Source organism: Enoplosus armatus, chromosome 8 (genome assembly GCF_043641665.1).
Source record: "Enoplosus armatus isolate fEnoArm2 chromosome 8, fEnoArm2.hap1, whole genome shotgun sequence".
Taxonomy (NCBI): domain Eukaryota; kingdom Metazoa; phylum Chordata; class Actinopteri; order Centrarchiformes; family Enoplosidae; genus Enoplosus; species Enoplosus armatus.
In genome coordinates, this window is record NC_092187.1 from 11,584,082 (window position 1) to 11,601,320 (window position 17,239).

Here is a 17,239-nt window from a genome sequence, read left to right on the forward strand (position 1 = left end):
AGCTTGCACCGACTGACAAGTAGTAACGACTAAATGCAATGTAATTAACCAAAGCTAACGCTACTGATGATACGAGGAACGAGCCTCAGCCGCTACTTCTCCATTTTCCTCTGCACCGGCGCTGACTGGACGATCACCGCCTACACACTGCCCACTTGCTCAGGTGACAGCCTCGTCGAACCGCCCCCTCCCCTCGGAGATGTTGCTGTCTGTGGATGACAGCAGACCGGGAGGACCGACACAAGTGTTTGTGCCGCTCTTTTAGAAAGTAGTTAAGATAGAAAACAGCTTAATCTCTCTTAAACTCGGCTGTCTAGCTAGTTGAGGTGCTTCAGCGTCGGTTCGGTCATTTTTTGTTTAAAGCCACGAAGCTTAAAAGAGAGCAAGAAGACGACGTACAGAGCTAGCGTTAGTCTGAACTCAATTCAGAACCGGCTTCCTTTTTTCCCCTCTCTAGCAGCAGTATCAATATCACCTGGATGCAATGACCGACTCGGTTGTGGACAGCAAGGCGGAGGTTAAACAAGCCACGAAATATGTCAAAGAGACCGAAAACGTGGCGGAGAAATATTCAGCGATGACTGTCAGCAAAAACAGCAGTGATGTGAACATGAACGTCGGCGAAATGCCCTCCGCAGCGTTCACCGCAGTCCCCACTCTGAAATCCGTCAAGAAGGTAAGAAACGTGATGCTCGCCATCAGTCACTGACATTGGGCGAAGAGACCGAGTGATACTGTAGGCAGGCACCTGTGAGGAGGACACATCCACGTTGGTACGCATTGTACTGCAGTGAAGTACTACTGTACAGCAAGGCCAGGAAATGTCCTGTGTGGATTAATCTTGTATTCATAAGGCAGTGAATGTATTTTCAACCCTAAGTGGACAGTAGAGAGGTCAATGGAGCTTTGATGCACTGATGGATGTGATGCTGCAGTGTAACAGTGACTGAGGGATCACTCCATCCCAAGCCCAGCTGCAAATTGAAAAATTATATTTACCATTTAAAAATAGTCAAGATTCAACTAAAGATTCTGAGAAATGAGGCCACGAAGAACAGCTTTGCTCCACTGTCTCACATGTGGTATTTGTCTAATCATATCTTTTACTATGTTATTACTGAGGTAACAACATATAATTTAAATGGAGCTTTCACCAAGACTGGATTATTGTTAAAATCTTGCCTTCATGGAGCCTTCCTGTTTTTTATTTTTAAATCTACATCATGCCAACATCCTGCAGGCAGGAAACAAGCCAAAAGCCAAGTTGAGCTCTTAAACCTGTGCAAAAAGAAGAAATACATGGCCTAAGATACCTGAGCTTAGATGGAGGCCCGCACGCTATGAGGTATTCAATGAGGTGGAGGCTTTATCTTTATGACGAATGTCAATCTGCCACAAATTGCAGTCTCTCAGCTTTGAATTCTTTGAAGGTGCATGGTCATGGAAAAAAATGAATCATGTCTGTACCTAGTGAACTCATCCTTCTGTTTGTGATATCAGTCTTGAATTTGTTCAGGAGCGTGTGTGTGTGTGTGTGTGCCTCATCACTGTTAGTAATAATAACAGTGTGATAAAAATGTATTAGCAAGCACAAGGTGCACCTGTGAGAAAAGCCCTTGAAATTTCTTGGCTGTGACACAACGGCACAGAACAATCATCAGAATGAAAGAGTCCCTTGAGGTAGCTGCTCATATCATTACAGATCCACCGCCGCGAGTAACAGCTGGCAACAGGCAGGGGATAAACATGGAACAGGCAGAAGATGAAAGGCTTCTTTTTGTGCTTTATCAGAACTAACCAGCTCAGATGTTGAGAAGAAAACTTCTTTTGTGTCCTTGTGCTTTGGGCTTCAGGTTTGGTGGTCTTTAAAGCAATTTTACTGGTTTTGTGAAGCACTTATTGCCAAGACGTGATGATGAAATTCTCTGGGACATTTTAATACCATAGTATTGTCAAGTTTGCCAGCTGAATTGTCCCTCTATCCCTCAAGGTGACCTTTAACTTGTGACCACTGTCCTTCGTACTGGTGCTCGTGTTGTCATGATTTTAAGAGCTGGAGCCTGATCCAGCAGTATGTGTCGATATTATGGCCTGATATATAAAAACACTGATAAGTATGCTGGCATGTCTGTCAGCAGATGTCCTGATATCCTTATATGTTATTACTTTGAATGTATTGTAGTCGTGTTTTTTATTTCTAGATATTCCTAATCATTTTATTTCCACCAAAATGTATTTTTACGTTTACTATCAGTGCAATCTTGATGTCAGCCTCACAAATTCAGTCTTGGTTGGGTCCTTCATGACACAATAAATAATTGTGCAGTGCTTGTGACTGACACAACTGCTATTCTGGCACCGTCTGTTGAACTCCATGTAGCTTTCGCCTCATTACACAATTTGGGATATTTGTGGCATCTTTGTACTTCTGTATGTTGCCTGATGTTGCTTTAAAAACTCTCAGAAAATCTCAGAAGTCACGATGACTTTTACCCAGTACAGGAAAACTGCAGGAAGACAACTAAACCCAAGCAGAGCACCACTGGTGACTAAAAGACAGTTAACTTGCTAAAGAATAATATAAATTATGGGCAAAGTGTAGAAGCCCCTATATACTTTATCTGTATGGTCCCTGTTGAATAAACTAAATAAATATAATAATAAACATATATATATTTTTGACAGACTCAGTCTCAACAAAAACAAAAAAAAATATGAACTTCACCAAACTGGCTTTTACTGCTAATATTCTGCAATGTAATGAGGTGGACAAAATGATCAGAATAATAAAAATATCTGTTTTCCCAGCAGCGGGGCTCACAGACTCCAGAATATTAGCTCAGACCCCCTGTCTGACGAGGCAATAATGTGTGGACTGTAAGTCGCCTCAGGGAGCCTGATTGAAAACATATTGGATGGTAGGAATGTGCACTCCGCTTATGAAAACAAAGCAGTGTGTTATGAATAAATGTGAGAGCCCTGTGTCAAACTGAGCCACCTGTTCGCCTGGAACAAATGCTGCAAATTGAAAAAAAAAGATAAAACTAATTAAAATCCCCTATCACAACATGAAAAAGTACAGTATGTTGAACTGAGGCTGGTGCATAGTCACATAATTTACCATGGCATGAGCACAAAACAATCAATGCTACGAATTATAAATGAAATGAATGTGAGTGTGTGCGTGCGTGTGTGGGTGGGTGAGTGAAAGAACACCACTACTCGGCCTCCTCTCTCTGAATCCATCCAGCAGTTACACAACACGCCCCCCTGGGAATGGGACTCACTCTCTGTGAATTTGTTCATGCATGCATGCATCGTTTTCTATCTGATCCCTGTGGGCTGTTTTACATAGATTCTCAAGTCTTCATACCTTATTTTCACCATCTCATCTTGTTTGTCTGCCAACATTATGGAAGAGTTTTTTTCCCCCTGTCAAGTTTAACTGAAGGCGTGGAAACAATAGTAGAGTACAGTGAAAAAAATAAACTCAGTCTCAGATCTTTGTGTTAAAATCCAAAAGTAACCCAGAGACAGTCATATTAAAAATGCAAACTTAAAGCCCCTTCAGTGTGTGAAGCGTTTGAAAATGTGTGACTTTGGTGACTCCTAGTGGTAAGATCGGACCTGGAAAATGAATGGGCTGAAAGCATTACATAGACCAGTTTTCACCAGAACTTTTACATTTTCCTACAAACAAATTTATGACAACAGAATAATTTGAAAGATGTTATTTATATTTCACATAATAAATGTGACACTTTGGGGCTTTAAGTCTATCTTAGCTATATTTAAAAGATGACATTGACAACAGTTTCTTTCTAGTGTTTATTGAGACTCAGTCTGCCGTGGTCCACATAAGTAAAGTACTGTGTACTGTACCACCGTGTGACCAATATTAACCTTGAGGGAAAAGTCACCATAAGATGAGAAATATAACACATCCATACTGACTAGTTTCATCATTTCCCAACTGTTCCCAGTTAAGCTGTTGGTATTTAAAAAGGATCTCTCTAGTTTAACTACAGCATTTGTTATCAGCATTTGGCTTTCTTAATATTTGACTTCTCATTTTACAGTTTTGGGAACAAAATGGTATTGATCATATTGATATTAGATGGTAGAGTTGCATTCCCTCGTGTTTGTTTATGAAATATGCTTGTGGGTTACCTTGATTGTTCATATTCACTGAAGATTGAGGTATATGGTAATATGTAGACGTTGTAGAGTTCCTGCTAAAAGGTCACATAGTTCTGGAGGAAGGATTAGCACACTGTATGTTTTTTTCACAACACTGTGTAATCTGTCATGCATGTGTTGATCTAAACTGGCGCCTTTGCAGACCAAAGGAAGTACAATGATTTTAGAACTACACCTGTCTGAGGAACTTCACTTGCTTTGCTGTCTATACACCATTTGTGCTCCATTTAATACGTCAGGCCTTCTGCCTTTGACTTGACCACTGTGAGTAGTATACAAAGATCTCTGTGGATGAGACTGCATGTCTTCTCAGTTAGATGGCGCTGTAGAGCGCTAGTAGTGTCTGGCGCTAAGTAGTTCATTTCGCCTTATGCCAGGCCCCCATTGAACCCTTTACACCACCGGCTGACTGTCACACCACAGCTTAAGTCTGTGACCTGGCCTGCTATCCTGAGAGAAAGGGTATTTTTAGCTGTAGGATGGGACTGAATGGGCCGCTTATTGATGCTGCAGAAGGCTAATGGAAACGGTTTAATTCCTCCTGTCAATCCCCTTTTATTTAGCCATCCAAATCAGGAGTACAGCCTGAAAGTAAAAGCTTGCAGCAAATGTGGTTTTGGTCTGTGTGTGTGTATGTGATTTTTTTTTTTCTGTGCGTGTTTCTCGTTTGTGCATATGTACATATTGGGATCTTGCTGTCTTTGCAACTTGTTTCTGCATTTGCTCTCTCAGCACTTAAAAAAATCAAGCATAAAATACAATCTACCGACTTTAGCAGCTGGTTGTCAAGGGCAGAACCAGAGTGGGAGAGAGAGAGAGAGAGAGAGAGAGAGAGAGAGAGGCTCAGTTGGAATCAACCTCCCCTTTCTCTCTAGGCCTCTCTCTCTCACTCTCCCTCTCCAGGTTGGCCATTAGAAATCACGATAATAGGTGGGAACCTCCCCCCGGCTCTGCCTGGGAGTGTTCTGGGATAATAGCATCAGGGACACCTAGTACCATCAAACAGAGGACACACAGGCACAGGGAAGTAGGCTGGAGAACTGGAGAGACCAATCAGTGACTGGCAGCCATGGCACACAAACATGGGCACGGGAGAGAGAGGGTGAGTCGCTGCTAATGCATCACCGGGAACTCATCCAGCGCACTTATTCTTAAAGATATAAGTGCATATCCCACACACAGATGTACCAAGTTTTCTTCTCTTCTTTTTGCAGTTATGTACAATAATTCTATAGCTTATGCAACAATGCGGAGCTTGCAGAAGTGTTTTTCTTTGACTTGCAACATAAATGCACAGGTTATTCACAGAGCTCATCTCTGGTATAGTTTACTGTGTAAGAGTAGCAGAAACAGAATGCTGTCTTAAGTAACACTGAGCAATTCATCATTAATCAGATTAACCTCTTGTTTTCCTTAATGCTAAAACCACAAGCGAAGGAGGCTCTGATTTTTATGTCTGAATTTTTTTGGGGGGAAGGACAATGCAGAAATGCGAGAGACGGTGCAAAAACCTCGGTTGGAGCCTCAAGAGTCCAAACTGATGCAAAGCAAACATAAAAGAAGTATTTTGCAAGTGTATGAGACAGAGCACACTCTCAATTGTGAAAACAGAGACATGCAGAGATCTCATCAGCTCACACTGCCTCACAGGCTTCTTGAGTTTCTTTACACTGACACACTAGGTTGTTGAAGCCCAGAAAGAGGCATTGTGGGACATAAACACAGGTTACTAGTGTTTTAGTCATTTCTGCTCCTGTTACTTCAATTTTAGATGAGTGGAAGTCATAACGGTAACCATGACGTTTTTCAAACTTTATGTAAAAGCGTACCCGTTTAGTCACACAAGGCAGAAGTAGTATGGTCGTGTTGTGTGTAAATTATGTTTATGCTGGCCGTTTGAACCCCGTTCAATCAGCCTTTGCGCTAACGTTTGCGTGGTGACTAACAAGGTAACTGAGTCACCCAGCTGTGAGCTTACGCTGTGATGTCCTCACTCTTCAATGTCACTACCATGAACACCAGACTTTACCTGTACGACGTGGCTGCAGCCTGATGTCTGCGTGTTACGGTGCACATCACGCTCAAATGTTACCCAACTCACTGTTGTTAGTCTGGCGTTCATGTGTTGCCGGATTTATTGTCTGTGTGTTGTGTCAACTCTGCTCGCCTGCACGTTAGTTTTTAGTCCAAACACGTTCTATGGACATCTAAAATAAGAGAACAAGGAAAAATCCTGCGGCATTGTCACAATGAATGAAGACGTTTGGAAAGGATTTATCAATGAGGCAAAGTGAATTTAAGGATAGCACAGAGTGAAGGTGCTTACTGCTGAGAATGGACTATAACATTGCATTTCCATTAAAGAAAACATTTTGTATAAGTAAATGATCAAGTCCAATAAAACACTGCAATGATACGGAAAGAATGAAGGCACAAACAATGGACCACAGGAAGAAATTATTCAAGAGAAATTTGTGTGAATGTGCTTGTTTTAAAGTCTTGATTGCGTGACATTATACAATGTTGTGACATTATACAATGTTGTGACACAGACAAGAGACACAACATCAGAGTTTGAGCTTGGACTTGAGCCAACACGCTTGCCTCTAAGCCACCAAGACACCTGTAGGATTTCTTGGAAAGGCAGAGAGAGAGAGTGCACAGCAGGTCTCTGTGCAGCACCTCATCAGGCTTTTAGCAACGTCGAGGTAACATTGGTTTAAACTTTTTTTGCAAGATAATGTTAATGCTTACACCCTCTGGCTAAACCTGCAGTAGTGATGTAAATGATATATACAGTGTTTTGCCAGATGGGATATTGAGTCTTACTTGGGAACAGATCAATGAAAGTCAAAGCTATAGGGACTAAAACTAAAGGACATCATGAGGTTCTGAAACCCACCTGCAGACTTCCTATTTAAGTAAAATGCTGAGTAACTCATGTACCGGTGACCCTGTCTGGAAACAGTCTCTTTCTCACAGTCCTATTTGTTTACAGTGCCAGGTGTAAGCAAAGAAGCCACAGCCTACAGCCCACCTGGGATTCTACGCATGTGAAAATAAAGTATTTCTGCATTAGGTTGGGACTGTTACTGACTTCTCTACATTTTTAATTAATTTCAGGATCAATGTAGTTAAAATGGTCTGACCCAGTTTCCTAAATGACCTCGGGGTTAGGTCTCGCTACTGTTTCTAATGCTGACAACTGACTGTTGACTTCTCCTGCTGCAGCCAGACTGTTACAGTTTCAGGGTGTTAAAGTGACACTCAGTGGATTTGTCAGATCCCATGTATAATTGTAGCCTGCCAATGCCAAGCCCTAAATAGAGCCAAATTCATACCAGGCACTGGCTTTTACTTAGTGGCTGAATGATAAGATTTTAAATGATGGATCAGCTTCTGTGGTTTGGTACAGTAACCCCAACGCCTGGACAGTTGAGACTTAAATCTTCTGTTAAAGGCTACTCTAGAAAGTAGCCAAGCTAGCTAGCTGTGTGTGCTGATCCGCTTTGTGTGTTTCCAGGTCTTTTATCTTGGGCCCTTTGAAGGGTTGGGTTGACACGATGAACCACACCAACAACTGAAGCCTGTGTATCTGAACAAAGCACAAATCACAGAGCAGGAGGGGCCGTCTAAAAATAGGCATCAGCTCCCTTCTTCTTGATCCACCTGTGATTTACTGTAACATGCCCAGGTGATTTACCTTCGAAAGGACAGTCTTAGTGGCTGAAACAGCAAAATGAGTCTAAATATAAACTAAAAAAGTGCAAATACATTATCTAAAGAGCGTCATCGCTGTTAATGTGTGGTGATGATGATGATGGTACTTTTTGTTCCTCATTGTTGACACTTGATCAGTACATAGAGACAGAAGAAGTCAGCAATATCTGGAAAAATGGTGCGTATCGTTCATCGTCTGTTCTGGTTCTCCCCAGATCCAGTTTGCTAACACGGAGGACAAACAAGAATTCAGCAAGTACCCTACCAAGGCAGGCCGCCGCTCCCTCTCTCGGTCCATCTCGCAGTCCTCCACAGACAGCTACAGCTCAGGTACCAAACACCCGAAAGGTTCATTCCACTTCCATGAGATGCTAAAACACCCACTGTGTTTCGACAAACTGAGTAATTATAAACGATAATTGAAATAGTAATAATTTGTTTTGTTCATTTGAAAAACTGACTGATGCATTTTATGTATCCTTTATATCATTTGAAATGAAGTATGTACACCCATTCACAAATGCAGCACATATAAGGTCATACAGTATATTTGAATAAAATCACATATACAGACACAAGTAGAGCTAGACTGATAAACTGACCAGACCAGTGTATCGGCCGACATTAGCTTATAGCAGATACAATATCAGTGTATATGTCGACTGATAACTAACAAGAAATTGCAGTACAGAAATGCCAAACTAGGTTTGAGGTAATTTAGCAACAGTGTTGATTTTTCACCTGTAAAATATCCTCCTCTGTGTCAAATTCTTGTAATGTAAGGGATCTGTATTAAGATTGTGTTTTTTGTATTACGTAATAATTGCTATCAGCCGACATGTAGATATCACATTTTTTTAAACTCCCAAATATCAATATCACTATCGGCCTCAAAAATCCATTATCTTTCTGGCTATGCACACTACATGCAGTACACTCTTGTTTACAATAAACACATGCAGTATGTATACATATACAGTATATATATGCACACACACACACACACACACACACACACACACACACACACACACACACTTACAGAGGAAACACACACACTCAAGCTCCTTCCTACACACAATGGATTTGAAGTATACATTTCATAATTGGCTCTTTTGTATGCTTTTCCACAATAGTGACCTTTTGTGTTCTCCGTTTCACAGCTGCGTCTTACACCGACAGCTCCGATGATGAGACGTCCCCCCGGGACAAAGCCCAGGTCAACACCCACGGCAGCAGTGACTTCTGTGTGAAGAACATCAAGCAAGCCGAATTTGGCCGCCGTGAAATTGAAATCGCAGAACAAGGTTCAAAGATGATCTCCCCCATTTTTAAATATAAAATAGTAATAACATAAAAATAGATCCTTTATTATTATTTAGTCAAGAACACTTTATTTTTAGCAGAGGATTTGTGACAGTAAATGGGTTTGAGTTGAGTTGGATTTGCAGTGTTTGGTCTCTTATGGAATCACTTTTCCACCACAGAGAGGCACTCATATACATGCTGCGATCAATCAGTCTTAAAAGTTGGTTTTCACAGTTTTTCTGTGATTTTGTTGTGATACAGTCGGATAAGAGACTTGCTATCAAAACCATTTATACAAAGACAGCTTTGTGCTACCTGTTGTGACTTTGTTCCCAGATACGTATCACATGGCGTCTGTACTGCTGCTTAGACACTATTTGATAAAGGTCCTCTCCTCCTTGTTTCAAAATAGTTTATGACCCAAGGCTGGGGCAGTGTCCATATTATTCTGGAAACATGATCGGAGTTCCTTCTCTCTGCTCTATTTATCGCTTACTTATTTTCTCCTTTATTACCTCTTCTTCCAGCATTTTGGTTTTGTGTGTGCTCCCTCCTCTTTCTTCTGTCTCTCTGGTTGTTTGCGTTGCCCATGTGAGTGATAAGTAGCCGTGAGTGCTTGACAAGTGTTCTTCAGGCTCAAAGCCTGGGCGGCAACAGCTGTTGCAGGAATTGTTGTTTAATCAGCCTCCATTTTACAGCCATTTACTGCACATCCACCTTGTAGAAAGGGCTTATTTTTGTATTCAGAATGCTCCGCCATTCTTCTCTCTCCCAAAACAAAACCTGACCTTTATGTCCTCTCAGCTTCCACTAACTTTTGCTCAATCTCTTCCTCCCCAGACATGTCTGCCCTGATCTCCTTGAGGAAGAGAGCCCAGGGGGAGAAGCCACTGGCTGGGGCGAAGATAGTCGGCTGTACCCATATCACTGCTCAGACAGCAGTACGTCCTCTCGTCCTGTTCACTGCAGATCACTGCGATTGTTCTGTCCTTCTCTTCTTTACCTCCGCTACCTGCTAATGTATCTGTATATTCCATCGTTCCCCCTCAGGTCCTGATTGAGACTCTGGTAGCCCTCGGGGCCCAGTGTCGCTGGACTGCCTGTAACATCTACTCCACTCAGAATGAGGTGGCCGCTGCTCTTGCTGAAACGGGTAAGATCCTCTCCTCTCTAAGGCCATGGAACACATCACCATTATCAAGTATTATTAGGTTTTGTGGATTAAGATTAGATATAAAACATATATATTTCTGATGATTAAAAAATATATATATATTAAGTTAACTTCAATATTAATAACATGATGCTAACTTAGCTGAAAACAAGCTAATTATAAGTCTATACATTAAATGTAATGGATGTCTATAATGCATTTAAGAAGTGTTGTGGCATTCATTTTTGATTTTGTTTGAAATCTTGTGTTAAAGTAACGTTGCATCAATCTGTGCTTGTGCTTTCACTGTGTAACGCTGCTCTAATGGACCTGTTGCCCATGCAGCTGGCCAGTCCTCTTCTCCTCTGCTGCCTGTCGTTGCCATTAGGTGTGTGTGTTTTGTTTCCTGCAGGGGTGCCTGTGTTTGCATGGAAGGGTGAGTCAGAGGATGACTTCTGGTGGTGCATCGATCGCTGTGTCAACACGGAGGGCTGGCAGGCCAATATGGTATCAACCTGATAATCCCATGATAAATTTAACACCAATCTTATTCTGTTCTCGTTTATCTGCTCTATCCCTGGGCTCTACTGTGCTATCATGGACTGTGGAGGTTATCAATCATGCCGTTAACTCTGCTGTGTTTTTTTTTCTTAGATCTTGGATGATGGTGGAGACTTAACCCACTGGGTGTACAAGAAATATCCCAGCGTCTTCAAGAAGGTCCGGGGCATTGTGGAGGAGAGTGTCACTGGAGTGCACCGGTGAGACGGGGCTTCGATTTGAGGAGTTTGGGGGTTTAAAAGGAAGTGGGAATTGAAGGAAAAACATTTTTGTACGCCCTGTGTCTGTTTGTGTAGTTAAAGCCACCATTTGGGAAAGAGCGACTCTATTTGATATTGATGTGTAAAATGTGGATGGTGGTCAAAGCTATTGTTGCTACTTTTGGCAATAATGGCCAAAAATATAAGAATAAGACCCTGGTTGAAGAAAAGCGTTTCTCTTTTAGCAACCAAGACATTACAAGATTGACTTGTCTGTGGCACAGCTTATGACAGCCCATAATGGACTTTGAATAATAAATAAAAGCCGGTGGCTGAGTTATTAGTATTGATCAAACCCCGGGAGTTATTTTATGGTCATTTTGTGCTGTGGGATAGTGAAATCTGGCTCATGGTCCCATTAACACTGACTAGTGGAAGTAGACAAAACAATTTAGCAGTATTTGTCAACCCCTTACATAATGTATATATCCCAGTTACTGATAGTTTGACCTTCTGGCAATGAAGTTCGTGTTCAGCATATGTTTTCATGAATTTTAAAACAGTGTCTCTCGCTATGTAAAATAATTTAGCAGCTTTTTTAAGTGATGCACCTCACTTTGGGTACAGATGATTTGGCCTTTTTGTACTTCTAATTACCAGAATACCTTTATAGCTAAGAAACTAAGATATTCAAGCTAATAAAACCCACTGTTGTAACATACTGTTTTATTTAGCTACTTCTAAAATGCTTTTCCGAGAAGTGTTTATATTATTTTGTCTTCTAGATGGAGCTGAGCTGGAAGCAAAACCTGCTTCCTGATGAATGATGTATTCCGTGTCAGCACAAACAGTATCAAAAGCAGTTATATAAGTCATAATAGTATCAACACACACTGACACTGCGGATTGAAAAGGTCACTGGCCTGATTTGACCGGAGCCTATTTGAGAAACATGACATAGCTCAACCGCAGGTCACAGCAGCTGTGCATGTACAACTCTCAATAGAGTCAATTAGCCAGACGCTCCGGAAAGTATAAGGTCACGAAGGATTGCAGCTCAGTTTGTGTATGTGGATATGTGCATGTGTGTTGTGTGGGAGTACAGTATCTGCCTGAACGTGTTTCCCTATGTGTCCTCTCAGATTGTACCAGTTGTCTAAGGCTGGCAAGCTGTGTGTCCCTGCCATGAATGTGAACGACTCGGTCACCAAGCAGAAATTTGACAACCTTTACTGCTGCCGTGAATCTATCCTGGATGGGTGAGGAGAACTAATCATGCAGACAGCTAGCCACTGTTTGCAAACACGCCACTGCAGCCTTTTTTTTTTCATAGTGTGAAGAGTTTCTGTATTCGAGTTGTGCAGATGGATAAAAGTGTGTGTTATTTTGCTTGTCTCTGCCAGCTTGAAGAGGACCACAGATATAATGTTTGGAGGCAAACAAGTTGTCGTGTGTGGTTATGGAGAGGTGAATCATTCTTCGATTACGTTAGCTCCTTTTTCACAGGTGCAGCAAACCTGTTTATATGTATTGTGTATTTCTGTTTACAACTATTGCAACTGTCCTGTGGCGCGTAGGTGGGGAAAGGCTGCTGCACGGCTCTAAAGGCCCTCGGAGCCATTGTGTGCATCACAGAGATTGACCCCATCTGTGCCCTGCAGGCATGGTGAGTCACTAAGCATTACCATTCAGCACTGCGCCATCAGTAAATGTGCCCCTCTAGTTGTGCTTTTGTCTCTATGTTGTGCATCAGATTAGCCGTGATTCCAAAAAGAAAATGTATTATCAGCGTTTGTGTGAAGTTGTTTCCACCGTGTTTGTGCTGCTTGAATTATTGAAAGTATCTCTGTGTATCCACGCAGCATGGACGGCTTCCGAGTGGTCAAGCTGAGCGAGGTCATCCGGCAGATGGACGTGGTGATAACTTGCACTGGTACTGCACCCCCATGCAGTGACATCCATTACTTCAGCTTTGATAGTCACAGTGTTTCCAGTTAACAAATGCGTGCCTCATTTAAATATGATTTCATCTGAATGCTAAAATGCTTTTTGGGTCCGCGTTCTAGTCAGATGACAACATCACAATCCCAATTTACATGTAGTTGTAAATCCATTTGTATAACAGATTTCTTTGCAATCATGACTTACTCTCACTTGTACTCTCACAGTGACTCACATTACATTACTGCTCTTTTTCTTTACAGGCAACAAGAATGTCGTGACCAGAGAACAGCTCGACCGGATGAAGAACGGCTGCATTGTCTGCAACATGGGACATTCCAATACTGAGATCGATGTGGTAATGTGTCTACGTAATTGTATGACTGTTCTGTAAATATTTGTGTCTGGGAATTTCTATTTACATTTCTAACTTTGAGAGCACACACACACACACACACACACACACACACACAAAGCAGGTGCAGACCAGTGTGAGTCCAACAAAATTAAAACATGTCGTCTCCTGCACACCATGTTTTATTCACCTACCAAATGTTTCTTTTTTGGGCTTTCTTGTCTTTCTTGTCTGAGGCTGTTTCCAATTTCCTTATATATAGTATTGATCAGTCATGTGATCTGTAGATAAAAAAAATGTCTTCTGTATTCTTTCAACCTCATTTTTCAAACAACATTTTCAAAATACAGTATCTCAAAATCTTTCTTAATATTTAGGGAAGTTGATCTTAACACATTGAACTCTTATTTAAATTTTGAATTAAATTATTCTTTGAGACCAAATAAAATCCAGTAGACTCTTGCTTCATGTCAAATTCCTCATTTAACCCTCTCAGATTGCCCAATTTAGAAATCAAAAATGCCTCTTAAGGAGCAACTTCTCCACAGGATCGATCTATTTCTTACATCTTGTTGTGTTACGTTTTATTGTATTTGTGTTTGTCGTGCAGTTGTAGGACTTACTTCTGTCTTTTATGTCCTCAGGCGAGTCTGCGCAGCCCTGAGCTGACCTGGGAGAGGGTGCGCTCTCAGGTTGACCATATCATCTGGCCTGATGGAAAGAGGGTTGTTATGCTTGCAGAGGTAATGTCCCTCTCTGTATCTTAAAATCTTAAGATTAGTTTTCATCATGGCTTTTAACACCACACTTAAACTCACACAGAACTCTTAGGCTATAAACTCAGACTACATCTTGCATTTACTCCGGGCCAAGAAGCATTTCTTTTGTGAAATACTGTGGTGTTAGCATATTGATAGGATGCAGGGTAAAACCTTGCTAATTGAATCACGTGGGTCAATTTAACATTCAAGTATAACAAGGCCTTTAGGTGTCAGTCAGCCAACAGCTACTGTGAGCTGCTTATTGTGTCACAGTCTAACTTCTCACTGCTGTTGCTTCACTTTGCCTCAGCGTCTGTTTAGAATCACTTTCTACAGTTGTAGTTCATACGTGTACTCTGTTATTTCTCAGGGCCGCCTCTTAAATCTGAGCTGCTCCACTGTGCCTACATTTGTGTTGTCCATCACTGCTACAACTCAGGTTAGTAGTTTGGCCCTCTCTGTGGGAGATTCTTGGACTTCTGGGGCACCTGAAGGGCCCTCTCACTACACCACCATGCTGTTCTATAGTAACTTATAGTTTATAGTATATATAGTCTTAACAACCAATGTGTGTGGTCTGTGTTGTCTGTAGGCCCTGGCCCTGATCGAGTTGTTCAATGCTCCAGAGGGGCGTTACAAACAGGATGTGTATCTCCTGCCCAAGAAGATGGGTAAGAAAGAGCAGGCTCCGTTTACAAATTAAAAACATTAAGGAACAGTGATCATATATACATTTAAAAATAATGCTGTAGCCAGTTTCTAATGCCTACTTTATTTGTGTTGCTCATTGTTGCCACCTTGTGACTTGACCTAAAGATTACACCAACCAGTGAACCAAAAAGTATGTAGACTAGAACAAACACATTGTCTTTGCCTCCAGATGAATATGTGGCCAGTTTGCACCTTCCAAACTTTGATGCCCACCTGACAGAGCTTTCTGACGAGCAGGCCAAGTACATGGGCCTCAACAAGAATGGCCCCTTCAAACCTAATTATTACAGGTGGGTTTCTTTGATTGTCTAGCATTTCCTATATTTTTACCATGATGTGTTATACTGGTTATACTGGTTGAATTAACACTGTATTTTGTTCACAGGTATTAATTTGAGTGTCTGATGGTGTGATCCTTAACACACAGTTGCCCTGGGATACAACAGAGATATCTATTTTATTTTCTAAATTGCTACAAAATGGAGGAATTATTTTACTTATGCTGAATGTAACTTATTAATAGCACTTCAGACATGGTGTTAAAACAAATAGGAGTAAGACTAGTAGGAAACATATGATGTATAACCAACTAACATTTTACATGTCTTGTCCCGTGTTTAAAAGAAAAAGCCTGCTTGCATGCTTTCATGTGTACGTACTTATTTAGTTGCTAATGCTTATGTCACTAGATCACAAAGTTGTTGATTTGTTTGTTTACCCTATTTACGCACAGTGCCAAATGATGGCTGAAAGGATGGAAACGATTTATGTTTTGTCTGTCAATGACATTAAGACTTTATTAGTACATTCCATGAGCCAGGGTTTGGGCTGAGCCAAAACAAACTCTGTATTACAATGTACATTATTATAGAAATGTTTGTTTTACATACATTATATAATCTCATTGAATGGTATCTGCATACATGCCCTAAAAGGTAACATCCAGTCATCCTTTTTGTTACAGTGATGAAATATAGCACTTGCTATATAAACAATATGACCCAATGTTGTTTATTTTAAGAAGTTATAATAGCCTGTGAAAGACGGAGTGCATTTTAAATCCCTGACTCCCTAAACAAAAGCAAACCAAAGGAATGTTTAATGTGCTACCCACAGATTAAGATGTTATGCTTTGTTAAAGATAATGGGCTGTATGCATTCCTAAAATCTGAAAAGGGTTGAGGAGAAGGAACCAGCCAAAAGATTTTCGAACTACTACTACTTCCCTCATTTAATACCAAGTTTCCATTTGCTCACTCAAATTCCAGCTGAGATCTGTCAGACTGAAGAGCAAGTGCGGTCGGCTATGAAGTGTTTTGACTGGATAATACCTTTAAGGCCATGGTATGAATGTGCCTTGTAAGTAATTTACAACACGTAAATATCAGCACTGACCTTAATTAAATGAACATTCCTCTTTTGTAAAACCACATCTGTTAGTGGTGCATTTAATGTCTTCCTTCCACTGCTTCTGGTATTAATTGTAACTCTAATGTATGAGCTATATGTTGAGAAAAGATATTAGGCTTTATGTTTGCCATATGATTGTCGCTGTCTTAATTTGATCCAACTGGGTCACCTAAAGTAATATTTCATGTGATCAAAATGCACAAGTGTATACAATGTATGTAAAAGAATGCATTAAATCAGCAATAAAGCAAATTCTTTTAACAGAGAAAAGTAACTTTAAGTAAGTTGTTGCTGTGTTTATACCAAGAAGAATGAAAGAGAGGCCTCTCTAGGTCAGTGGTTGAGTAATTACAGAGCATGTTTTTCATTATTTTGGGGATAAAGCTGACATTCATGGCTACTAACACTTCCACATACCTCCCTCAGTGTGCCTTACTGCTACATTCACTACATTGTGTTCCCTCGCAGTCAGCCCTGCTGGCCGAGAGTCAAACTGCTGTCCCACTCTGGAATATTCACCGGCTCTCGAGCACCAGGCCAGCTGCATTACTTGCTAATATTAACAGTTGAGTCACTGAGCTTGGAGGAGGGGTGGGGGTGCTGGGAGTGTTCTGGAAACCTGGTTGTAACTATATAAGCAAGGGGCCTGAGTCAGTCTAGGCATTAGTTCAAGAAGAACCACACAGAGGCGAAAGCTGACGCTACTCAAGGAGGCTGCTGGGGTCCTTCAACATCTTTGAGCAACAGAGAGATTATCACTGAAAGTAAGTAGCAATTGATTATCAGATTGTGGTTGAATTTATTTGAATGGAAACAGACTGCAGACTTCTTCATGTTAGGACATATCTGTGATGGTGTAGTGTGCATCCTCAGGCATTATTTTAATCCACCGGTTTCCTAAAAGATGTTATTAAAACTT

The 17,239-nt window shown here is 41.1% G+C and overlaps 1 protein-coding gene across 3 annotated transcripts; it reads left to right on the forward strand.

Moving 5' to 3' along the window:
- Nucleotides 1–452: 452 nt before the first annotated feature.
- On the forward strand, nucleotides 453–16,579 carry ahcyl1 (adenosylhomocysteinase-like 1). Of its 3 annotated transcripts, none has more exons than XM_070909751.1 (17): nucleotides 453–676; nucleotides 8,136–8,250; nucleotides 9,084–9,227; nucleotides 10,069–10,169; nucleotides 10,279–10,381; nucleotides 10,794–10,888; nucleotides 11,036–11,142; nucleotides 12,285–12,401; nucleotides 12,546–12,609; nucleotides 12,720–12,808; nucleotides 13,005–13,075; nucleotides 13,347–13,441; nucleotides 14,083–14,181; nucleotides 14,570–14,638; nucleotides 14,792–14,870; nucleotides 15,080–15,200; nucleotides 15,296–16,579. In XM_070909751.1, exons 1-17 carry the CDS (start codon nucleotides 485–487, stop codon nucleotides 15,300–15,302), a joined length of 1,668 nt encoding a protein of 555 aa, XP_070765852.1. In that variant the 5' UTR covers nucleotides 453–484; the 3' UTR covers nucleotides 15,303–16,579. The 3 variants fall into 3 exon arrangements, with proteins under 3 accessions (XP_070765852.1, XP_070765854.1, XP_070765855.1); XM_070909753.1 differs by lacking the exon at nucleotides 453–676 and adding an exon at nucleotides 5,213–5,302; XM_070909754.1 differs by lacking the exon at nucleotides 453–676 and adding an exon at nucleotides 6,769–6,908.
- Nucleotides 16,580–17,239: the final 660 nt, after the last annotated feature.

What these genes read in the sequence shown, in the direction of transcription:
- ahcyl1 (XM_070909751.1), top strand. Translation starts at nt 485, where the DNA reads ATGACCGACTCGGTTGTGGACAGCAAGGCGGAGGTTAAACAAGCCACG. An exon ending in AATTGAAATCGCAGAACAAG is followed by an intron (nt 9,228 to 10,068) that starts GTTCAAAGATGA and finishes CTTCCTCCCCAG; the next exon opens with ACATGTCTGCCCTGATCTCC. An exon ending in AGGGCTGGCAGGCCAATATG is followed by an intron (nt 10,889 to 11,035) that starts GTATCAACCTGA and finishes TTTTTTTCTTAG; the next exon opens with ATCTTGGATGATGGTGGAGA.